A 26,379-nucleotide genomic window follows, 5' to 3' on the forward strand; every position below is an offset into this window, starting at 1 on the left:
AAGAGTGCACAAAGGCAAATCAGTGCAGGTGGTTTCTGTAGTCTTTCACAAAATGTTTGATAAGGAGCTCATGACAAAGATAAACAAGTGTGATGGCAAATAATGGATCTTGTAGTGTTTATTTCTCTAGGTACCATAAGGATCAAAAACAGTGTCAGATGTTTACTCTTTTTCAGTCAGGAAGTTTGGCAAAGGTCAAGCAGGCAAAGACCTTTCTGAGGCAGGCATGAAAACTAAGTAAGTAGCCTACCTGCTTCCAGGTTGTGCTTAAAGACCATGAGGAAAGTCAGCACTGTTGGCTTTAAGGGGCATACAACCTATTAAACACCACACAATTAGAAATATAGGTAAATGTTTCACGTAGTAACTGCCTCCAATGCTGGATTCTCTAGCCTTATGCTGACCCTCTTGGGCCTAGTAGCATTTCGAACAAGCCAGTAAGTCTTAGCTGATTGCATCATACCTACTAACAGCTTTGAGGCCTGCTACCCACCTACTTAATTAGCCACTGAACCCCAAATATGGACCACTGTGTCCATCAAACCTCAGTAACCTAGATGTGGATAAAGTCAAAAATCTCACGATACCAGGTTATAGTCCAACACGTTCATTTGAAGACCCAAGCTTTCAGAGGCTCACCGTTTGTTTTTTCAGGTGTCAGTAGGACAGGTGGCATCAGACACAGAATTTGTATGCAGAAGATCAAGGGTCATTAGGACTGATGCGAACGATGGCTTCAACCAGGACCTTGGGTTCACGTCGCACTATGCATGACCCCACCACACTATACGCTCTCTCATACGTGCGCGTACACTTGGTGTGAGAGAGTGTGAGAGCTTCCTTGGTGGGTATTGGGATTTGTGGTTAGTAACAGGAATAATAAAACACGACAAACCAGCCCTGTAGTGCTCAGCCTTCTCTCCCTCACCTCCCCTGCACCCTGAGTACCCCTCCTTTGCCAATCTACTCCCTTCCTATAACCCTTCAACTGGTGAGTTTTGTAGCTGTAGTTCTGTAGCATCTCTGGTCCAGATGCAAACTTGGGAGTTTTTATTAAAGTATCTTGGTCATATTCTATTCAGATGTGGTTTGCTTACCTGCTCCATTTTATAGTAGCAGTGTTGCAAGGGAGATCTAATGTGCCAACAAGTTTGATAAGCCTTTGTGATGAACTTAGGTTTCTTTTATAAAGCTCAATTCCTTTTTTTTTGCCACTTCCAAAAAATGATATTCCTTAATGGCTGTTTGCAACTAAACTCGGTGCAGCATTTGTTTGCTGATTGTTTTCCAGTATCCAGTTTGATTTATGCTTGGTTTAATAATATTTGTGACAATTTGTTGAAAAGTTCACACTCTACGCAAAGAAAAACTGCATTTGAGGTTTCAAAAATTAGAACTGCTTAACATACAATGTTTTCTTTCTTCATAGAAAGTGGAGTCTAGCTAGACGTAATACCTTTTGGAAGTGTGCAGAAATATTCTTCTCTCATTCTACTGTGTATCCTCTGTAAACTTGCCCATAAACTGATTCACATATCTTTAATACTGAATACAAATACAAAGCTGTTAAATGTTGTTTAATCCCTTCCGAGATTCTCTTATGAAATGTCATTTGAATCTGACCTCTTAATCCTTTGTACATTTTTTAATTCAGTAAATGGTGATTTGAATTAGATTTGCTGGAGCATGCATTAAACAATGTTAAATCTGTGAGCTCAGTGGTTGCTTGATAGAATTTCTTGAGTCTGTCGTGTCACCAAGGTAAAATTTGTGTAGCAAATATTTACTATTAAAGTAAATGCTTTAAATATTTATAAAGTACACAACCAGGTTAGCCCTATACCTCAACCTTTTAAATATTAGCAACGAAGAATTTTGTACAAATTGAATGTTCTGCCTCCCTTCCTTACAAAGAGTTGCACAATGACTCGACTTCTGATATTTTATTTTTTTTTCATGAAAAGTGTATTAATCAGAAGTGTTTAGAGGGAAGTTGACCAATGCTGGCAAATGGGACTAGATTAATTTTGACTATATGGCCGGCATGGACACGTTGGACTGAAGGGCCTGTTTCCGTGCTGCACACCCCTTTTTACCCTAAGTTATAAGTATCGTAAGCATTTGTTACCTGCCTAATTGCCCTCAAGAAGATGTTTGTGAGCTGCAGAAGTCCATATGATTGTGAGATTCTGTAAGTATAGTGTTGGTCATGTAGGTATGTATGTGTGTATTATATGTACACTTGTGGACCTCCTGCCCATAATGCAGCTGAGATAAGATACTTCTCTTACCTACCTGTTTACATTTTTATCTTCATCCTCCCCCTACTATCTTTTCTCTTGTGACTCGCAATCTTTTCTGATAGAGAAAGAAAACCCTTCCTTTAAAGCAATGATGAGGCACTGCTATTAATGATGAGCAGATTTCTTCTCTGAGCCTTTATAGTATATGGCTAGCTATGATCGTGCTAGTAGTAAAATTCTAAAAATTGAAGGTGATGTTTAGATTACTATTACTATTATAAAAAAAAATTTATTTGTGTACATGTTTTGTTTGCTTACTGTACTAAAAGTGAGTACAACCATTTATTTGGGTCCTTCATAAAGTGTACAAGGGAACAGATGAGCTGTGCAAGTCAGCAATATACTGAAGCCTTGTCTCTCTGTAGGTCTAGGTTTGAAATGCTTCCTGTTTGGCTGTTGCTAGCATCATCCTTCTGCCCATTTTATTTTAAGATGTGTCATAGCCTGAAAACTGACTGAATTAGTTTTTTGAATGTCATCACTTCAGTATTATGTCTTAATCTTGTGCTAATCATTTCACTTTCACCAAAAAAAGTGACATCTCCTAATTCTTGAGTAGTGCTTCAGTCGCAATTATTTTAATCCATGCACTGAGCCTTTAGCTAACATCGTATCTTAATTCAATGTTACTGTAAACTTAGGAATGCCTTCCCAGTCACCTAAAAGTAATTACCTGATTGACTCTCAAAAGATAAAAACAGCAAACTTGAACGAACAAGATCATAGGAAGATTTCCAGAACATCAGGGACTTTTTTTTTCTTACCCTGCTCATCCTGTTTCTTCCTGTTGACATGAATAGAACAAATGTCTCAAGGATTAAAATGATCTCCTCTAAGCTCCTGCATTTTCTGGTTATCAGTGGATAAGAGTGAACCTGTTGAAATTTCCGTGATGAATTCTCTGTTGAGTGGAGTCTAATTACATTGCCATTGCAATGCGTTGCTTAGGATTTGGCCCTAAATGAATTTATCAGGCTTCCTTGCTGACATGTTTTAGCTGAGCATTGAGGAATATTTTAAACAAACAGGAACAGAAATAATGGGAGAAACTTGGCATGTCTGGGAGCATCTGTGGAGAAAAAAAACAAGTACTGTTTCGAGCCTAGTCTACCATTTTCTGTTCTGAGGAAAGGTCATTTGATTTGAATTGTTAGCTCTGTTTTCGGTTCCTTTTTTTTTGTTTGTTTCAGATCTCCACCATATGCAGTTCTTTGTTTCATTTTTGAGGAATGTTTTACTTTGTGCTGAAAGAGTTTTAAAATGTTATCAAAGTTATGAAGTGCATCTTTGCAGTATTTTATGCCTGATGCAGTGTGATTTGGCCATTTTGTATTAATTGGGAATAGAGATTTCATGATACTCCCCTCAATCTTAGAGATTTTTGACATGTTTTCCTTCCTATATTGGAACTTTGGGCCTAATTGCTTAATAGTTGTAGAGGATGAATCACTCATGAGTTTTAGTAAGAACAGACACTCAGAATAAGATATAGTTCATGACGTAGTAATAAATACAAATTGCAGTATCATCTTTAACTAGCCAGTTAAGAATGATGCATCTGACTCCGGATCGGGACCTTGAGCTAGACGACTTTTTCTCCAAAAAACACTTTGATGTCAACAGATTGGGTGGAACCATTGGAATCTCCAGTGTTAACTCTTTCTGAATCAGTACCTTTATAAAACAGGTATTTACTGAAAGAAGTGGATTGTCTTTTGCCTTGGAGTTCAGAAGCAGCTGTGTTGTACCCCTGCCAGAATTCATTACTTAGCATCGCCGAATCAGCTACCTGAAGACTACTTGGGCCCTTCACTGCTTTTCTTTTCTTTTGTTAACTGTTAACATAGTAAAAGATCCCAGGATGCTTTGAAAGGGTTAACCAGAAATTCCTGATTTTTGGTGTGTGTGTCTGTGTCTGTGTGTGTGTGTGTGTGTGTGTGTGTGTGTGTGTGTGTGTGGACTTAGAAGGCCAGACTTGTGCTCGAATGTTATCTGGAGATGGGGGCAGAATCATGTGTGTAAGCCCAGTTAGATCTTCTATTCTCAGCGGCATTCAAATTTGGATGAAAATGGTCTGGTATAGTTTAGGTCAAAACATTTCTCTTTTTAAAATATTGTACTTATAATGGACAAGACATGCTGTACTTTTGTTGGATTGCAGTAATTTATGGGGCTATTTTTTGAACATGAGATTTGAAAGATGCCAGTAAAGAACGGAGTTCGAATTGTTTTCATCAATGAGCGTTATTTGGGAGAATAATTTAGAATCTAGAACTAGACCACTGAATGTGGCAGCACTTATATAACCCTGGGTGATTGGCTGTAACAGTTTTTGATGAAGCTGAAGGAACACAATTGGTGTTTTAAAACATCTATGGGGCAAGCTTCAGCAGTTCTAAATAGGTTTCCAGGGATTTCGTCATGAAATGTGACCATGTAGTGCGGCAGCAATAAATGCCAGAAGAGAGGGGTATTGAGGCAGTGAAAGTCCTATTAGCTGCTGAGTTATTGATTTGAATTCCAAAGTGGGTAGTCCAGGCAGCTTTAACCATTCATCCAAATTCATCAAAACAGGATAGATGGTTGTTTTTAAGTAGCTCCTTTAAAATCTATTGGGGCAAGAAAACAAAATTGCTGTTCCAAATCACAGGTTTCCTTGGTAACTGCTGCAAACGGAAAATATTTCATTCTGATCACATGCATTTTATGGAATTCCGGTTTACTACCTTTACTGGACCACTGCTTAGCTTGAGTTGTCTTGTTTGTTTTTTGGACATTGTCCAGGGACAGATGTCAATCTCTAGTATTTACGGCGGAACAATTGCAGAAAAGTGTCATTGATGGATGGGATCACCTCCCAGCTACTTGACAGAAAAGTTGATAGAGCTATAATTCTGCAGTAAATTTGTTTTTGTTCAATATTTAGTGTTATGATTTCAGCTGACTGTAATACTGGGACCAAATTACCCCAGAATGAGATTTGGCTGATAGGCAGGTTTATTTTTGTAACTTGTTATCCATAGTGGCTGGCCACTTAATCAATTCATAAGAGGCTGCCAACGTACATTTAACAAAAAAAGTTTTAAGTGTAAACAAAATTAACTTGTGTGTTCTATGCTTTACAAGAACTGTTTGAAATGGTCTTATTGAAAAACAAAGACCTAACCCTCAAAAACAGCCTCACAGATTTTTTTTTTTGTTGCTCACTCTTGAGATGTGAGCATTTCTGGCTGGACCGGTATTTACTGCCCACCCCTAATTGGTGTGTTGAAGGTGCTGAGCTGATGCCATGAACCACTGCAGACCGTTTGCTGTACGTACAGTACACTGCTATTCTGAGTCAGTCAGGATGATATTTCCTTTATCCTAATTGCTTTGGAGACTGTTAATCTAGACTGCAGCTGTTACAGGCTTTATCTTCTCAAATGACGTTTTTTCTGAAAGAAATCTGCATGCTGCTTTTCGAGATGAACTTGTTTGTCTCCTGTATCACCGGACACCTTGTTGTTAGGCAACATTGTTGCTTTGTGTTTCGAATGCACTGAGCTGTTCTCCTCAAAGGTTTAAATACCTGTTTTCACTACATACAACCAAATCTCAAGTCAATGCAATACAACTTGCATAACTCAAAATAGAACTGAATCTGTAAGTTTCTCAGCTTAACACACCTTACAGAATGCAAATCAAAATTAAAGCTACACGTCATTTCTTCACTGTCCAAACTAGTTTCCTAAATGGCAATTTATTATGCAACTTTGTCACAGCAGCTTGACAACATACTTGTATATTTTGAGTAAAACTTCTGATTTTAGAAAAACTGTCATATGCTCACCATGTTTACAGTTTCATCGATCATTCAGTAATCGGTAACCTTGAGGGACCTTGAGTCAATTAATGCAGGCACCTGTTCTGTTTGGCCTGGAATTATTGCTGTTTCCACCTCCCTGTAAAATGTATGTAAAAGTTTTTTTTAATGTGCTTTTTTTTTTGTTTTGTGGACCCAATCTTTTAGCAGCAGAACCCATTGAGAATGTTTTAGAAAGCCGAATTCCACTTCCTTTTAAAGTAGAAGCATAGAACAAAAAAGGGAAAAAGTGAGAAATGGAGCAGAAATGTGCAGAATTGATAGCGTGGATATGTTGCATTTTTGACTTCTAGAAAGTGTTCGATAAGGTACCACACAAAAGGTTGTCATAGGATAAGAGCCGATAATGTTGGAAGCAGTATATTGGCATGGAAGGAGAATTGATAATTGACAAGGAATAGTGAGTGGTGGTTAGAATTTTTTTAGGTTAGTGACCAGGAATCACTGCTAGGATCATTACTCTTTTTGAAGTGTACGTTAATGACTTGGAGGAAGGAAGTGAATGTACTGCAACTAAATTTGCAGACAGCACAAAAATATGTGGAAATACAGTTTGCCAGAGGGGTGCAAACTGTTTATCAAGATATTGATAATTTAAATAAGTGGGCAAAAAGTTGGCAAATGAAGTAGACTGTGGGAAAATGTGAAGTTGTTCATTTTGGAAGGGAGGACGAATGGAGAAAAACTCCAGAAAGCGGCATGTGCATGAAACACAAAGCTACCAAACAGGTACAGCAGGTAATCAGCAAGACTGTTGGAATGCTGGCCCTTATTTCAAGAGGGTTGAAGTATAAATGTAGGGAAGTTTTTTACTGCAACTTTACAATATGCCTATGAAACTACATGTGGAGTACTGTGAGCAATTTTGATCACTTATTCAAGAAAATATATTATTTCATTGGAGGCAGTTCAGTTTATTGTAAGACTGTTAGACCTGATCCTAGATTTTCCCACACAGGGTAACATTCCCTCAATATTTACCACTTTAAGAATCCAGTATGTTCCAGTGATATCACATCTCATTCTTCTAGATTCCTATGACTAGAATCTCAACCTGTTCATCCTTTTGCTCATAAGACAATCCCACATATATTGAGGATCATCATAGTGAACCTTCTGAACTACAACAACCGAGTCTCCAATGCTTTACGTATTGATAATTCTAAAGGTTAACTGTCCTATAAGAAGAAATTCCACCAAGGAAGCTGTACTAAACACAAAACATTGGCCAGTGCCTAACACGGCAAATGTGTCCAGTTCTGGGCATCTCATATTAGACAGGTATTAAAGCCTTCAGAAAGGATGCTCATAATGTTTGCTACACTTTCCCTAGCATCTGGGGTGAAAAAGTTCCTTTGAGACTACTCCATTAATGGAAGCATTATCTCAACGTCTGCCCTGTCAAGCCTTGTTTCAGGAAAATCATCCAATAGTGTATGAATTCTAATGAATAAAGTCCCACCTGTTTAGCCGTTCTTGGTAAGTCAACTCCGTCATTGCAGTAATCAGCCAAGTGGATCTTTCTGAACTGCCTCCAATACCGTTACATCAATTACTAAATACAGGCACTTTGGCTGTACACGGCATTCCATGTGTGCCCTCCCCAAAACCTTGGAACCTTTCCAATTTGTCTTTTTCCAACCTGAATAATACTGATTAGTCCTGATGACTTGCTCTTCTGTGTGATAATGAAGCTTAACCCATGCTGATATATTACCCTTGATACCAAGAGTTTCTATTTAGTGCAGTAACCTTTTATTTGGCATCTTATTGAATGCCATTGGGAAATCCAAATGTACAATATCTGTTAGTTCCACTCTATCAACTCTGCTTTCACTAACCTTGACAAGTTGGTTAGCATTTTAAAAATGTGGTTTCCCATATGATGTTTTGTCATATCTAAGAGTAGAGGGACTGCATATATTTAATTTGGTAATCTAAGCAGGAGAAGCAAAAGTGTTGAGAAGTACTGGTTTTTTCACTGTACACAAGCTGAACTGCCCATCAGTAGATTTCAAGTGGTTATATTATATTGTATCGCAGAACCGAGAGAAGTGGCTGCATTCAGACCTCCCAAAAAATGTGCAAGGTAAGATAGGTCTGTGTGCCTCCCAGTCTGTCTTCCCTCCCCCTCTTTCTGTCTTTTCCCCACTCATTCCCAAAGATGGAGAGAAAAGAAGATAGGTGGGGAGGTAGGGAGGGGATAGGTCAGTCCAGGGTAGACGGACAGGTCAAGGAGGCGGGATGAGGTTAGTAGGTAGGAAATGGAGGTGCGGCTTGGGGTGGGAGGAAGGGATGGGTGAGAGGAAGAACAAGTTAGGGAGGCAGAGACAGGCTGGGCTGGTTGTGTGGTGCAGTGGGGGGAGGGGACGAACTGGGCTGGTTTTGGGATGCGGTGGGGGAAGGGGAGATCTTGAAGCTGGTGAAGTCCACATTGATACCATTGGGCTGCAGGGTTCCCAAGCGGAATATGAGTTGCTGTTCCTGCAACCTTCGGGTGGCATCATTGTGGCACTGCAGGAGGCCCAAGATGGACATGTCATCTAGAGAATGGGTAGGGGAATTGAAATGGCTCGCGACTGGGAGGTGCAGTTGTTTATTGCGAACCGAACGGAGGTGTTCTGCAAAGTGGTCCCCAAGCCTCCGCTTGGTTTCCCCAGTGTAGAGGAAGCCACACCGGGTACAATGGATACAGTATACCACATTGGCAGATGTGCAGGTGAACCTCTGCTTAATATGGAAAGTCATCTTGGGGCCTGGGATAGGGGTGAGGGAGGTGGTGTGGGGGCAAGTGTAGCACTTCCTGCAGTTGCAGGGGAAGGTGCCGGGTGTGGTGGGGTTGGAGGGCAGTGTGGAGCGAACAAGGGAGTCACGGAGAGAGTGGTCTCTCTGGAAAGCAGACAAGGGTGGGGATGGAAAAATGACTTGGGTGATGGGGTCGGATTGTAGATGGTGGAAGTGTCGGAGGATGATGCGTTGTATCCGAAGGTTGATGGGGTGGTGTGTGAGAACGAGGGGGATCCTCTTTGGGCGGTTGTGGCAGGGGTGGGGTGAGAGGGATGTGTTGCGGGAATTGAGGCAGACGTGGTCAAGGGCGTTCTCGACCACTGTTTCAACTCCCCCTCCCATTCTTTAGGTGACATGTCCATCATGGGCCTCCGCAGTGCCACAATGATGCCACCCGAAGGTTGCAGGAACAGCAACTCATATTCCACTTGGGAACCCTGCAGCCTAATGGTATCAATGTGGACTTCACCAGGTTCAAAAATCTCCCCTTCCCCCACCCCATCCCAAAACCAGCCCAGTTCGTCCCCTCCCCCCACTGCATCCCAAAACCAGCCCAGCCTGTCTCTGCCTCCCTAACCTGTTCTTCCTCTCACCCATCCCTTCCTCCCACCCCAAGCCGCACCTCTATTTCCTACCTACTAACCTCATCCCACCTCCTTGACCTGTCCATCTACCCTGGACTGACCTATCCCCTCCCTACCTATTTTCTTTTCTCTCCATCTTTGGTCCACCTCCCCCTCTCTCCCTATTTTATTCCAGAACCCTCACCCCATCCCCATCTCTGATGAAGGATCTAGGCCCGAAACGTCAGCTTTTGTGCTCCTGAGATGTTGCTTGGCCTGCCACACCCGGCACCTTCCCCTGCAACTGCAGGAAGTGCTACACTTGCCCCCACACCACCTCCCTCACCCCTATCCCAGGCCCCAAGATGACTTTCCATATTAAGCAGAGGTTCACCTGCACATCTGCCAATGTGGTATACTGTATCGATTGTACCCGGTGTGGCTTCCTCTACACTGGGGAAACCAAGCGAAGGCTTGGGGACCGCTTTGCAGAACACCTCCGTTCGGTTCGCAATAAACAACTGCACCTCCCAGTCGCGAGCCATTTCAATTCCCCTACCCATTCTCTAGATGACATGTCCATCTTGGTGTTCATCCAGCTTCACACTTTATTACGTTGGATTCTCCAGCATCTGCAGTTCCCATTATCTCTGATACAGGTTTCCATGGAGAAGGCTCAGACTTTCTTGTTAGCAGTGCAGGTTAGATGGTACATTTGCTAGTGCTGCTGTTGTGCATTCGGCCATCCATTGGCAAAGGGCTACCTTCAGCTGCACGTTTAAAATTGTGCAAATGAGTAATTGGGACAAAGTTTCTATGCTGCCTATACCAATGGGACTGGATACAAGGAGATTGTAAAACAATCTTAAGACTGAAACATGGATAAACAAGTTTCTATCCTGTAAATTCTTTTCATCTCACATAAAAGCTTTGTTTAATGCAATTATTATAGTTTTGAAATTTCTTTTTATAAAGACTGCATAAAATGCTCACAATTTCTGCATCGAGAGAAAATCCGAAGTTTGCTTAACTAACATTCTGTACGAATGTAGTAAATACGCACTGAGTGTGATTCATTCACTATTACACCTGTCATAATAGGTGGCAAGCTTCTTGATGCGTGACAATAGAAACTTTGTGCAAACAATATTTATTTTTGAAAGGGTTCCATTTTTAAAAATCCATTTTTTTATTTTGCAGAGGCAGTCCATCTCAGCGACAAAAATGCCATGGCCTGAGGAAATCTATCTCGAGCAGTCTTTTGATGGTAATGAGCCTGTTGAATCTGGAAATTGGCCAGTTGATGATGATGATTATGATAATTCTGGATCTGGCTCTGGTAAGCTGTTTGTAGCACTTTGCATTGTGTTTTCTCCCTTAGCAAAAATGGCCAAGCTTTTAAGCAAGTTTATTTTTTGTATCAGTAGGCATCACAGTAAAACGACAACAGAGGAATCTCAATAATAGGTTGAAAATTATGTGCTAAAAGAGAGGTGAATTTAGAAGAATCACTGTGAAGACGAATGGGGATTTTTAAAAAAAATTAACGGTGGCATATGGGTGCCGCTGGCTCGGCCAGCATTAATTTCCCAGTGGGTCTGCAACATTGCTGTGGGTGTGGAAGGTCACACAGGCCAGGGATCCGTGGTGAGTTGATAAGATTGAACTGGCTTCGTCATAGAAGTTGGATAATAGTGATACAAGAACAAAAACAGTTGTTGGAAAAGCTCAGCAGGTCTGGCAGTATTTGTGAAGGAGAAAACAGTTAATGTTTCGGTTCCGGTGACCCTTCCTCAGAACTGCTGGTGGCTGGGAAAACATCAGTTTACATGCAGAAAATAGGGAGCTGGGTGGGGCAGGGAGTAAACGATAGGATAGAGCCCAAAGAGAGAGAGACAGTTGGACAGACAAAGGAGTTTCTAACGATCAGGCTGGGAGGGTGAATAGTTGTTAATGGGGACTGTTCGTGACTAACAACTGCGGGGTGTGTAATGGCAGGCTAAATGGTAACAAGGCCTGGTGTGTGGGGTGGAGGCTGGGACATGGGAGAGTTTAAGCTCTTAAAATTATTGAACTCACTATTGAATCCGGAGGGCTGTAGGGTTCCCAAGCACAAAATGAGGTGTTCCTCCAGTTTACGTTGAGCTTCACTGGAACAATGCAGCAAGCCAGAGACCGATGTTGGCCAAGGAACAGGGTGGTGTGTTAAAGTGGTGAGCAACAAGTAGTTCAGGATCTTTTTTTCCTTGCAGAACATGGCAACTGCTTCGCAGAACATTTAAGTCCACGCTTTGTTTCCCCACTGTAGAGGAGACCACATTGTGAGCAGCAAGTGCACTAGACTAGCTTCTAAGAAGTGCATGTCAAGTGTTGCTTCACCTGAAAGATATGTTTGGGCCCTTGGATACTGGGGGGTGGAGGAGTTAAACGGGCAGGTATTACACCTTTGCCGGTTACAGGGGAAGGTGTCGTAGGACTGTGGGGCAGTATTGGGGGTGAAGGAAGTGTGGACCAAGGTGTCCTGGAGGGAACAGTCCCTACGGAAGGTGGATAACGGAGGGGAGGGGAATATGTGTCTGGTGGTGGCATCTTGCTGGAGGTGGTGGAAACGACATCTGATGATCTTCTGGATGTGGATGCTGGTGGGATGGTAGGTGAGGATGAGGGGAACCCCGTCACTGTTGTGGGAGGGAAGAGAAGGGGTGAGGGCGGAACTGTGGGAGATGGGTTGGATCTGGTTGCGGGCCCTGTCAACAATGGAGTTGGGGAATTCTTAGTTGAGGAAGAAGGTGGACATTTCGGAGGCACCTTTGTCAAAGTTGGCCTCATCTGAACATATGCAACAGAGACTGAGGAACTGAGAGAATGGGATGGAGTCTTTGCAGGAAGTGGGGTGTGAGGATGTATACTGGGAGTGCTGTGGAAGTCAGTGGGTTTGTAATGGATATTAGTGGCCAGTCTATCCGCAGAAATGGAAACAGAAATGTCAAGGAAGGGAACGGAGGAGTCCGAGAGAGATCAGGTGAAAGTGAGGGCCGGGTGGAAATTAGAGGCGAAATTGATGGATGTTTTCGAACTCCAGACAAGAAAGGGAAGCAGCACTGATGATATCATCAATGTATTGGAGAATTGTGATAGAAGGCTGTTACTCTGCCTGGACATCTATGACCAGTGGTATTCTGTTGGGATCAGTTTTGAGACCCCTGTTATTTGTAATACTTATAAATGATTTGGAGGTGAATATAGGTGGCCTAATTAAGTTTGCAGATGACACAACATTGAAGGTGCTGAGAATAGTAAGAAGGATTGCCTGAGTTTATAGATGTAAATTGGCTGGAGACTTGAGCAGAGAAATGGCAGAGGGCGTTTAATCTGGACAAATGCTAGGTGATGTGTCTTGGAACACCGAATTGCAGGATAGAAATATACAATAAATGGCAGACTCTTAAAAGCACTAGTGTACAGATCCATAGCTGTCCGAAATGGGCAACGCAATTGGATAAGGTGGTCAAGAAGGCATGTGGCATACTTGTCTTCATCGGTCAGGGCATGAGTATAAAAATCAGCAAATCACTTTTTCGTTGGAAAGAACTTTAGTCAGATCACATTTGGACTGTTCTGCTCATCATACTACCAGAAGAATTTGGAGGCATTGGAGAGGCTACAGAAACTGTTTATCAGTATGTTATCTGTTTGAAGGGCATGAGCTATGAGGAGAGATTGGACAAACTTAGGTGGTTTTCACTTGAGTATTGGAGGGTGAGGGGCAACTTGATATAAGTTTATGAGAGGCGTGGATAGTAGGATATTCTCTACCTCTGAGAACTGTGGAGGCTAGGTCATTTGATATGTTAAAGGCCAGGTTGTACAGATTTTTGACCTGAAAAGGGAGTCTAATGTTATTGGAAGGTAGGTTGAAAATGGATTTAAGGGACATGCTCAGATGGCCGACCAAACTTAAGGAGTCAAGTGGCCAGCTCCTGCTTGTTTTTACTGTGTTCTTAAGTCCAGAGGCAATTCAAGAAAACTGTTAGTCAGAAAACTCTCTCTTTCTGATGTTGAAATCCAACTTCCAGTAAATTTTATATATGATGGAAATTGACTTTTGTGATTTGCAATTTTAGCTTCTGATTTTTATAACTATTTTCAGTTTCAGCAAGTCACTGCAAAATCTAAAATCTGTTTTCAATGTTCTGATTTCATCAATTTTGCAGGGTTTTTGTTTTCTGTGAAGAAATGTTAGTTTGTAGAAAGGCTTCAGTGGGAAATAATCCATAAACTACAGCAGAATTTGTCTGTGTGGTTTCTGAATGCAAACATTAAATTATATTGCTCATAAACAACTGCTTGTCAAGGTATCTTCTATTTCTGTTTCCTGGTAGCAGCCAGCTATCAGGTGGGAAAGCCAGGTCAGGTAGAAGGCTACAATCTCGCCCATCTCAATCTGAAGAGATCTAGTTACAAACCAGGGAATTGTTGGCTGTGATCACAGTGACTGCATATTAGGGTGGTATGTTAACCGGGCGATGTTGGTTATGGCAAAGGTCACAATCAGTGGTGGGGTGAAAGATGATCTGTTTGAAGGACCTGGTGAAACTCAGCCAACTACGAATTAAATTTGAACCAGGATGCCAACTTCACTAATTTAGATAAGTTAATGAGATGCCAGCAAACAATTTTTGGGTAACCTTGACCTCTTCAGCGCAATTGTGACAGAGGTGGAGTTTGACAGTGCTGAAACTATTGGTTTTGAGTTGAACCAGATGTTTTGACTTTCTGAATTCATATGATAATGGAGATGATAAAATGTGAGGCTGGATGAACACAGCAGGCCAAGCAGCATCTCAGGAGCTCAAAAGCTGACGTTTCGGGCCTAGACCCTTCATCAGAGAGGGGGATGGGGAGAGGGAACTGGAATAAATAGGGAGAGAGGGGGAGGCAGACCGAAGGTGGAGAGAGTATAGGTGGGGAGGTAGGGAGGGGATGGGTCAGTCCAGGGAAGACGGACAGGTCAAGGAGGTGGGATGAGGTTAGTAGGTGGATGGGGGTGCGGCTTGGGGTGGGAGGAAGGGGTAGGTGAGAGGAAGAACCGGTTAGGGAGGCAGAGACAGGTTGGACTGGTTTTGGGATGCAGTGGGTGGGGGGGAAGAGCTGGGCTGGTTGTGTGGTGCAGTGGGGGGAGAGGACGAACTGGTCTGGTTTAGGGATGCAGTTGGGGAAGGGGAGATCTTGAAACTGGTGAAGTCCACATTGATACCATTAGGCTGCAGGGTTCCCAGGCGGAATGAGTTGCTGTTCCTGCAACCTTTGGGTGGCATCATTGTGGCACTGCAGGAGGCCCATGATGGACATGTCATCTAAAAGAATGGGAGGGGGAGTGGAAATGGAAATGGTTTGCGACTGGGAGGTGCAGTTGTTTGTTGCGAACTGAGCGGAGGTGTTCCGCAAAGCGGTCTCCAAGCCTCCGCTTGGTTTCCCCAATGTAGAGGAAGCCACACCGGGTACAGTGGCTGCAGTATACCACATTGGCTGTGTTCATCCAGCCTCACATTTTATTATCTTGGAATTCTCCAGCATCTACAGTTCCCATTATCTCTGATAATGGAGATGGTCTGATTTTGGGAATGTTTGACTTGCCAAAGTTAATGCTTTCAAACCAAGAAATGACAAGGACCATCTTTTCTTTTGAATCGTTGCAACTATGCTGATTTATGTTTTGTTCTCCATTAAGTCTTAGTGTTTTCCGACTGTTTTCGGTTTATTGTGCAACTTTTTTTGTTCATTCACGGGATGAGTGTGTTGCTGGCTGGGTCAGCATTTATTACCCACCCCGGAGCGCAGTTAAGAGTCAACCTCATGCTGTGATCCGGAGTCCCATGTAGGCCAGACCAGGTAAGGATGGCAGTTTCCTTCTCTGAAGGACATTAGTGAACCAGATGGGGTTTTCCTGACAATCAGCAATCATGAACAGATGTTTAATTCCAGATTTTTATTGAATTCAGATTCCACCATGTGCCATGGTGGGATTTGAACACTGGTCCCCAGACGATTACCTTGGTCTCTGAATTAACAGTCCAACAATAATACCACTCAGCCATCGCCTCCCCTCTAAAGCTCTTATCTCTGAAAATAAGAGTAGGTTATAAGTTTATTAAATCCTGTAAACTAATGACTACGTTATAATGTCACACTGAATATTTTGAAGATGAGCATGTAATATATTGGTGGTTGATTATTCTTATAGTAAGGAAAATTTCTAACTGTAAACTTCACTTTGAAATTTCAAAGTGCAGTAGAATTGATGCCCTTCTTCTCTGCACTGACCACCTGCTGAGATAACAAGGTGTAGAGCTGGATGAACACAGCAGGCCAAGCAGCATCAGAGGGGCGGGAAAACTTTTTCTGAAGGGTCCAGACCTGAAACTCCAGCTTTCCTGCTCCTGTGTTCATCCAGCTCTATACCTTGTAATCTCAAATTCTCCAGCACCGGCAGTTCCTACTATCCCTGGGCCACCGGCTGAAGTAGGTTTGACTACTGTACTTGAATTCATCACCTCAGTTTATTTATTTAAGATTATCAAAAAAACAGCTTGTTCCATGTCTCTCGCTTCTTCTTGTACATAGAACGTAGAACCTAGAACAGTACAGCACAGAACAGGCCCTTCAGCCCACGACGTTGTGCCGACCATTGATCCTCATGTATGCACCCTCAAATTTCTGTGACCATATGCATGTCCAGCAGTCTCTCAAATGACCCCAATGACCTTGCTTCCACAACTGCTGCTGGCAACACATTCCATGCGCTCACAACTCTGTGTAAAGAACCCACCTCTGACATCCCCTCTATACTTTCCTCCAACCAGCTTAAAACTATGACCCCTCGTGTTAGCCATTTCTGCCCTGGGAAATAGTCTCTGGCTATCAACTCTATCTATGCCTCTCATTATCTTGTATACCTCAGTTAGGTCCCCTCTCCTCCTCCTTTTCTCCAATGAAAAAAGTCCGAGCTCAGTCAACCTCTCTTCATAAGATAAGCCCTCCAGTCCAGGCAGCATCCTGGTAAATCTCCTCTGAACCCCCTCCAAAGCATCCACATCTTTGCTCTAATAGGGCGACCAGAACTGGACACAGTATTCCAAGTGCGGTCTAACCAAAGTTTTATAGAGCTGCAACAAGATCTCACGACTCTTAAACTCAATCCCCCTGTTCATGAAAGCCAAAACACCATATGCTTTCTTAACAACCCTGCCCACTTGGGTGGCCATTTTAAGGGATCTATGTATCTGCACACCAAGATCCCTCTGTTCCTCCACACTGCCAAGAATCCTATCCTTAATCCTGTACTCAGCTTTCAAATTCGACCTTCCAAAATGCATCACCTCGCATTTATCCAGGTTGAACTCCATCTGCCACCTCTCAGCCCATCTCTGCATCCTGTCAATGTCCCGCTGCAGCCTACAACAGCCCTCTATACTGTCAACGACACCTCCCACCTTTGTGTCATCTGCGAACTTGCTGACCCATCCTTCAATCCCCTCATCCAAGTCATTAATAAAAATTACAAACAGTAGAGGCCCAAGGACAGAGCCCTGTGGAACACCACTCACCACTGACTTCCAGGCAGAATATTTTTCCTTCTACTACCACTCACTGCCTTCTGTTGGCCAGCCAATTCTGTATCCAGACAGCTAAGTTCCCCTGTATCCCATTCCTCCTGACCTTCTGAATGAGCCTAGCATGGGGAACCTTATCAAATGCCTTACTGAAGTCCACAGCTCGACCCTCATCAACTTTTCTAGTGCGCACTTAAAAAGCCAATTTTTTTTAACGGTTCTACAATCTGTTTTCCTGAGAACAATTGTTGTTTCTTCCCATTAACTCCAATTTCATCCGTTTTTACCGACTTTGCACAGTGAATTAATAGCCTTTTTATCTCACAAAGGCTGGATTCCAGAAGTGGGCAGAATGTACAACAAAGTGACTGGGCATATTAATTCAATTTTGGTTTAGAGCTCATGGGTCTGCTCCGAAGCTTGAGGTTTATACTGGTTTGGATTTCCAAACCCTTTGCTAATTTCAGTTTATAGAATACTTTGTGATAAAGTTGGGGGAGATTTCGTAAAGATGTTCAGATGTGAATAGTTTTAAGAGTATGTGGGAAGAACTACTTCTGTTAGCAGACAAGTAACTGGAAAAAACCCCCTTCCCCTCCCCCTCCCCCATTTCTGAAGGGGGGTCTAGGCCTGAAACGTCAACTTTCCTGCTGCTATGATGCTGCTTGGCCTGCTGTGTTCATCCAGCTCTATACCTTGTTATCTAACATAAGCTCAACACCAGTTGAAGTAACAACACTGCTTAGGCAACACAGAATTTAGGAGTCGATATTTAGGCTCTGCAACTTTGAAGCACAATTTTTGTCATCTATTTTCTCTACATTACTCATCTAGCAATATCTTGCTTGTTGGAGGGTGGACCCATTTTCTCCTTTCTCTCATCTTCATTTTCATCCATTTTACAGCACAATGACGTATGCACTGCCTTTGTCATTTGTTCTGGGCTGCCCCACCACTTGTTCCACACTGTCAATGGTGTAGAAACCACCATTTTCCAGCTTTCAGCCAAAGAAGACTTGCTGTTTTTATTACAGATTTAAAATAATTCAGGGATCAATCAAAGGGAAGTAAGGAAATTTTTTGTATCTAAAGATCTGAAGTGGGCTTGCTGAAAAGGTAGCAGAAATGGGTGAGGCAGTGGCCTAGTGGTATCATCGCTGGGCTGTTAATCCAGATCTTCAGATAATGTTCTAGAGACCCAGGTTTGAATCCCGCCATGGCAGATGGTAGAATTTGAGTCCAATAAATATCTCGAACAAAGTGTCTGATAATGACCATGAATCCATTGTCGATTGTTGGAAAAACCCATATGGTTTACTAATGTCCGTTAGGAAAGGAGACTGCCTTCCTTACCTTGCCATCGATAAATGCTGCTTCGCCAGCGACAGATTCATCCCATGAATGAATAAAGGTGGTGGGGAGGGAAAAAAGGTCTCGCATTAACTTTAGATAAATCTGCAAGGCTGAGAGGTAGGAGTGGGAGAGCGAGTGTGTTCGGGTCAGAGTGAATGCAATGAGTCAAATGATCCCCAATGCTGTATGTAAATATGACAAATTCTGATTTCTAAATGAAAATCTTTCTTGAATGAACAGGTTTTATTCATTAAATAATGTTAATTATAGAAATGAGTAAGATGCTTACATTGAAGATAGTTAAATACTGACCTTTAATTAGAACATAAATGAACGTATAACACTACAGCACAGTACAGACCCTTGGCTCATGATGTTGTACCGACCTATTATCTTAGTAAGCTCAATCTACCCTGCATACCTTACATCTTACTATCCTGCATGTGCCTATCCAAGAGTCGCTTAAAAGTCTCTAAAGTATCTGACTCCACCAGCACTGCCAGCAGTGCATTCCATATGCCTACCACTCTTTCTGTCAAGACACCACCTCTGACATCTCCCCAGACCTTCCTCCCTCCAGTCAGCTTAAAATCATGCCCCCTCACAATAGTCATTTCTACCGTGGGAAAGAGCCCCTCATCATCTTGTACACCTCCAAGTCATCTCTCATCCTCCTTCACTCCAATGAGAAAAGCCCTGGTTCCCTCAGCCTTTCTGGGCAGCATCCTGGTAAATCTCCTCTGCACCCTCTCTGAAGCTTCCACATCTTTCCTATAATGAGGTGACCAGAACTGAACACAATATTCCAAGTGTGGTCTAACCAGAGTTTTATAGAGCTGCAGCATAACCTCATGGCTCTTAAATTCAGTTCCCCTGCCAGTGAAAGCCACGACACCATATGCCTTCTTTACAACCCTGGCAACTTTGAGGGATCTATGGATGTGGACCCATGATCCCTCTGTTCCTCTACACAGCCAAGAATCCTGCCATTAACCCTGTGTTCTGCATTCAAATTTGTCCTTCCAAAATGAATCACTTCAAGTGTACAATCACCTAATTGTACACTGTATGCTAAATGTTCCCAATTAATGTATGCTTTGAGATGACATGCAAAGACTAACAGCACAAGTTGATTTGATCTGAGCATTTCATGTGCTATTGCCGAATATTAGGAAGTTAATTATTGTATATGTTGTGAAGAAGGGTCTCTAGACCCGAAATGTTAAGTTTCTCTCCACAGATGCTGCCAGACCTGCTGGGGTTTTCCAGCACAAAATTCTGTTTTTGTTTCAGATTTCCAGCATCCGCAGTTATTTGGTTCTCTTTTATTTTAATTGATGTCTGTTGTCCATATGACATTTTCCCCCTGCTAGCTGTCCTTAATGACGCGTGTGCGGCTTTTATCTTCAACCACAGGCACACACCCCGACAGAGATAGACACAAACGTGCCTCAAACTGTGTCCAAAAGGCTAACTGAAATGTTTTGGAGGTCTGATCTTAATATCCTGCTCATAAATCCAGAGCTTGATGTTCCAAAACATCAGATAAATGTAGTTGTCTTTTACACTGGCTTTATTGGCCGGGGTGAAATAACAGTGTGGAATTAGTTGTATCATTCGGTGTAGCATATATGAACCAACAGTTGTTAAAGCAATGGATAACTGAAGGGAATGAACTTGTCCTGATTCTGTCTAAATTAGATATTCAGATGATCAGCCATTTATGATTCTTGCTGATGAATCTGCTACATTTATCATTCATATCAGAACAGGAACACTATATTTTGTAGTTATATATTAAAAATCCCTACAATTTAATTTGTAAGTTTACTTATATGCACCTAAACAAAGAAAACAACATAGTTGAGTAGGTAAAAAGTAATTTTAAAAATATCTTAATTATTTAAACAAAAATATTTAATCATAATACAAATCATGAAATGATACAATTCTTTGGAAAGCAACTATTCCACTTAAACCTAGGTACGTGAAAACAATAGTCTCCGCTTGTAGCTCACTTTCACATCAGGAAGCTGGTTATCTGCGTTCGCCTTGGTGCTTTATATATTTACTTCAGCCTCTCACTGTTCCAAAAATTGTTCCTTGTCTGTTTTCATGCCACTTTAATGGCTCCTAATTCCTTTTGCCACTGTAAACACCAGCTGTGTTCAGATATAGCCATCATTCCTTTAGGAATCAAAAATTAGGAACATTTAGGAATTTGTCATAAGTCAATTTAGTTTCTTAAAAAAACAAGTTTCATACTGGTGTAAGAAGTAAATACACATGACACCTGTTTCTTCACTAAACTGGTGAATCATTGGAATTCTCTGACAAAGCTGGCTGTAAAAGTTCTGTTGTTGATTTTATTCACAGACTGAGATTAGTTGGCTTTTACATATTTAGAAACTTAAAGGGATACAGGAATAGTTTTGAAGTAGAACTTCAATCGTGATCTCGAATGGCAGAGCAGGCTAGGGGGGCTAATAGCATGCTCCAGTTTGTTAGGTTCTTAAGTTGTGATAAAACACAATGAGCCATTTTTTGAACATGTGTTGATACAGTTTTTCCCTTACACAGGGCATTTTGAAACTGAAGTACAACTGGTCACCTATAATCGTGCACGTATGAACCCAGACATCAAACCAACTGGTGGTACACCAAGATCAGCAACTGTGGGAGTAGACCCAACTACACAGGAGAAATTAGGCAAGAACCCTGTCCAAACAGAGGCAAGTAAATACAGATGTCCTTGTTTTTCAAGGACTGCAACTTCCCCTCCACAGTGTTCGAAAATGCCCTTGACTGTGTCTTTTGCATTTCCTGCAACTCATTCCTCACATCCCCTTCCTGCAATAACAACTAAAACAGAATCTCCCTCGTCCTCGCGTACCACCCCTCCAACCTCCGGATCCTACGTATCATCCTCTGACACTTCCACCATCTGCAATCTGACCCCACTTCCAAAGACATTTCTCCCTCTCCACCCTTATCTGCTTTCCGGAGGGACAACACTCTCCATGACTCCCTTGTCCACTCCACACTCTCCACCAGCCCCACCTCACCCGGCACTTTTCCCTGCAACAGCAGGAAATGCTACACCTGCCCTCACACCTCACCCCAGGCCCTAAGAAGACCTTCCACAACCAACAGATGTTCACCTTCACATCTGCTAATATGGTATACTGTATCCGCGGTTCCCGTTGTGGCCTCCTCCGCTTGGTTTCCCCAATGTAGAGGCTTGGGGACCGCTTTGTGGAACACCTATGCTCGGTTCGCAACAAACAGCTACACCTCCCAGTCACGAACCATTTCTACTCCCTCTCCCACTCCTTAGGTGACATGTCCATCCTGGGACTCCTGCATTGCCACAATGATGCCACCCGAAAGCTGCAGGAAGAGCATCTCATATTTCACTTGGGAACCTTGCAGCCCATTGTATCAACGTGGCCTTCACAAGCTTCAAAATCTCCCCTCCCTGGACTGCATCCCAAAACCAGCCCAGCTCGTCCTTGTCTCCCTAACCATTCCTCCCACCTCAAGCCCCACCCCCATCTCCTACCCACTAAACACTGACCACCTCCTTGACATGTCTGTCCTCCCTGACTCCCCACCTACACTCACCTTTTACTGGCTCCAACCCCACCTCTTTTGAGCTCTGTGTCCCCTCTCCACATATCTTCTCCTTTTATCCATCTTCTATCTGCCCCCCCCCCCCCCCCCCACTCTCCCTATTCGTTTCAGAATCCCCTTCCCCTCCCCCATTTCTGAAGCAGGGTCTCGACCCAAAACATCAGCTTTCCTGCTCCTCTGCTGCTTGGCCTGCTGTGTTCATCCAGCTGCTACACTTGCCCCCACACCACCTCCCTCACCCCTATACCAGGCCCCAAGATGACTTCCATATTAAGCAGCGGTTCACCTGCACATCTGCCAATGTGGTATACTGTATCCATTGTACCCGGTGTGGCTTCCTCTACATTGGGGAAACCAAGCAGAGGCTTGGGGACCGCTTTGCAGAACAACTCCGCTCGGTTCGCAATAAACAACTGCACGTCCCAGTCGCGAACCATTTCAACTCTCCCTCCCATTCTTTAGATGACATGTCCATCATGGGCCTCCTGCAGTGCCATAATGATGCCACCCGAAGGTTGCAGGAACAGCAACTCATATTCCGCTTGGGAACCCTGCAGCCCCATGGAATCAATGTGGACTTCACCAGCTTCAAAATCTCCCCTTCCCCCACCGCATCTCAAAACCAGCTCAGTTCGTCCCCTCCCTCCACTGCACCACACAACCAGCCCAGCTCTTCTTCTGCCCCCATTGTATCCCAAAACCAGCCCAGCCTGTCTCCGCCTCCCTAACCAGTTCTTCCTCTCACCCATCCCTTCCTCCCACCTCAAGCCACACCTCCATTTCCTACCTACTAACCTCATCCCACCTCCCTTGACCTGTCCGTCTTCCCTGGACTGACCTATCCCCTCCCTACCTCCCCACCTATACTCTCCCACCTATCTTCTTTTCTCTCCATCTTCAGTCGGCCTCCCCGCTCTATTTATTCCAGTTCCCTCTCCCCATCCCCCTCTCTGATGAAGGGTCTAGGCCCGAAACGTCAGCTTTTGTGCTCCTGAGATGCTGCTTGGCCTGCTGTGTTCATCCAGCTTCACACTTTATTATCTACACCTTGTTATCTCAGATTCTCCAGCATTGGTAGTTCCTGTTGTTTCCTCAAGTAAATAGTTATTTTCAAAGGAATGCTTTCAGATATATAGTGTAGCTTACAGTAAACGTTTTGTGAGAACATTTAATTGTCCTTTGTTACTCTGCAGTTATGTACTGTAGTATAATCTGTTCACAACAAGTTTTGAGCCCCTTTAGTTTCTTACTTTCCCACTCCTTTTCCTTCCCAAATTACTGCACTCCACAGTACACCATACTGGATTATACGAGGCAAAAAAAACTTTAGCATGTGTATTTTGTAGTCCATCCAGAAGTATAGGCATCTTTTACTGCTGTTCTTGAACTTAGGTTCATTGCTTTTTTTTTCTTGTTCAGACAACTGTTGAAACCCCAGTTAAAGAGGAGCCAAAGGTAATAGATGACTTTGTTATTGAAAAGCCAACAATCAATACTGATGATAATGACGTGTCTGCAGAAAAACACTCGGAAAGCCTTTTCCAGAGAACAGAAGTGCTTGCAGGTAAATGGCAATTTGTGCGTTATGCAAGCTTCCCTAACTAAATTGTGTATTTAACCTTCCATAACTAATAAATAAAACACCATAAACATATCGAATAGTGTTAACGGATATCTGTGACTAATAAATTTGGCTTTAAGAAACATCATTGGCTTGCATCCATAAAATAGTCTGTAAAATAATCAGCTTGACAGTAGTAATGTGTACTTATTCTATGCATTTTATAGTTTGTGAATTTTCATCTGAGCTATTAAAAAAATTGCACTAAAGAATGTAGAAGCTTGCCTGTAATCAATATTAAACCTTTTGGTCTATAGTTAAACTAGCTTATCCCTTTCTGTCTTAGAACGGAAATGTTCCATGGGGTACTTACTCATCCTATGTTCCAGATTTTATAATCCAAAAGTAGCCTCTGCTATCTTCCTTTGGCATTCTGGGAGCAAAAAGCTATCAGTTGCCTTTTCTATTCTGAGTTTCAAAGTAGATTCACGACTCCATTTCTTCATTCATATCTCCGCTCATTAAAACATTTGTCAATAGTCAGGATTTTGATTGAAAATGGACTGTGTCTTTAGCCCTTTTTTGGATTAATACTGTTAGTCTGACCACCAGGATGTCTGCCTGCTTCGAATTCACTCCATTCTGTCTGAGATAAAGATATTTTGCACAGCTTGGGTTGGTAGTCGAGTATTCGGGCACCTGTTGCAATTTCCTAGATCATACTGTAACAGCCCAGGGCACCCTAGCATTCCTCGGGCTGATAGGATACAAATGACAGTAATGATATATTATGGTATTATGGCACTTGTGATGTTCATGGCCCAAAGGAGTAGAACTCCAAGAATTCATCTGGAGGTAACTCGTAGCAGGAAGCCTTGTGCAAAATTTTGAAGAGGTTTGCATGTACCTTTGATTATACTTACAAACCAAATATTGAAACCCTGCCAAAGAAATGTCAGCGCACCACCATCTCCTCCAATGAGGAATGGACAAAATTGCCGGTTCAGCCAGTGAAACCCACATCCCATGAAGTAATTTACAAAAGGCTACTTCCAATTGTATGTTCTCCACAGCAGATTTTTTAAATGTCTAATTATATTTCAATACATCAGTTATAATGTAATTATGTTTTAATATTTCTGCAGATGTTTATCTTGCTATTCAATATCTGTCTTGCAGCTGTTATTGCTGGAGGAGTCATTGGCTTTTTGTTTGCCATTTTCCTTATCTTATTGTTGGTGTACCGCATGAGGAAGAAGGATGAAGGCAGCTATGACCTTGGTGAACGAAAACCATCCACTGCAGCCTATCAAAAGGCACCAACCAAGGAGTTTTATGCATAAACCTTCAAAGTATCTCTATTTCTGAGATCACTGAACTATATTAATTAAAGCTTTTTGCATAGAGATAATGAAGACCTTTCTTAATGGAAAAAAACATCCAGGCTCTCTCATAACAAACCCTATTATATTTAAAACATTTTCCTGTTTTTTTAAAAACTCAAACATGCCATTTGATCTAGTCTTAATGCTTAAGATTGTGTCAGTGAACATGGCTTACTTTCCACTGTTTACCGAATTTGAGGAAGGAAAACATATTAACTACAGCTAGAGACAGAATTAAAGTATGAGACATACTTGTTCTGTTTTCTTTAAATTTTCTATCAGAGTTCTATAATTTAGTCATAATGCATATAAATTTGATCTTGCAAGTAAATTGTTCATTAATTTATCTTTCAGATATGTTAAAATGCCTTTCTATAGTTTTCATGGTGCAATTTGTCTTCAGATAATTCAGATAATACGTGTAAATGTAATTTCAGCTTTGGGAGCTATGTAAACATGATCTGTACTTTGTATAGAATGGTAGTGTCACAATGTTTATTTTACACTGTGCTTGATTTCTTTAAGCATCTTGAACAATTGAAAACCTGAAAACGGAGGACAAAGTTTATTTTTGGCTACATTCTGTAAAGTTGTGCCCATATGTATTCACAGATCTCCTGTATATAAGATCTGATATAAAATAATGATAATCCAGAGCAGACCCAAAGACTAGTGACTTAAGTAGATTTATACAGCCACAGATGTATGTTAATTTTATCTTTTTTGTATTAATTTCTTTTTTAATTGGGTAGGAAATGAAGATTTGGACCAGACCTCTTAAAATCAACAGGTACAGGTTTTTCATAAGCCTATGAAGTGCCTACAATTCCCTAGTTCCTTTACTGCTTGCAGATTTTTTGAGGTTGATATCAACAAATGTATGGTATTTTGTAAGCTCAGTTAATTTAAGTGCTGCGGTTTTTACAGTTTAACAGACACGTTTTAATTTGGAAGATGGGGAACATAAACTACTGAATAAATTATGTGGCCCACTAATGAATTACCATTGCCTTCATTCATGTGTCTTGTAGGAAATTCTGTTAACAAACCTATTGATATGAATGTAAAATTTATAACCTTCCAGGTACTCATTCAGTCTTGTCAGGGACCAAATAAAGTTATTGATGAGATATTTAATGGCATTCTTACCTTTAATCAAAGGGAGAAATTGTAATTTGCATGGTAGCTGATATTTTTAACCTTTTTTTAGGACAGCTCCAGCTCCCTTCATTCTCCATAAATCTAAGTATATAGTATGTGGCTAACAAAGACCACAGAGTTGGAGTTCCAGAGTATACCCTTTTCACTTGTAACTA

At 42.0% G+C, this 26,379-nt stretch overlaps 1 protein-coding gene across 1 annotated transcript in view; it reads left to right on the forward strand.

The window, feature by feature from the left end:
- Positions 1–26,200, forward strand: part of sdc2 (syndecan 2) — an 87,980-nt gene extending 61,780 nt beyond the window's left edge. Inside the window, exons 3-6 of the mRNA XM_048530135.1 lie at positions 10,719–10,857; positions 21,065–21,216; positions 23,537–23,681; positions 24,858–26,200. Of these exons, the coding sequence (XP_048386092.1) occupies positions 10,719–10,857; positions 21,065–21,216; positions 23,537–23,681; positions 24,858–25,021 (600 nt within the window). The 3' untranslated portion in view covers positions 25,022–26,200. The remainder of the gene's footprint in view (positions 1–10,718; positions 10,858–21,064; positions 21,217–23,536; positions 23,682–24,857) is intronic.
- The last annotated feature ends 179 nt before the right edge of the window (positions 26,201–26,379 follow it).

This window comes from Stegostoma tigrinum, chromosome 5, assembly GCF_030684315.1.
Source record: "Stegostoma tigrinum isolate sSteTig4 chromosome 5, sSteTig4.hap1, whole genome shotgun sequence".
NCBI classification, from domain to species: Eukaryota; Metazoa; Chordata; class Chondrichthyes; order Orectolobiformes; family Stegostomatidae; genus Stegostoma; species Stegostoma tigrinum.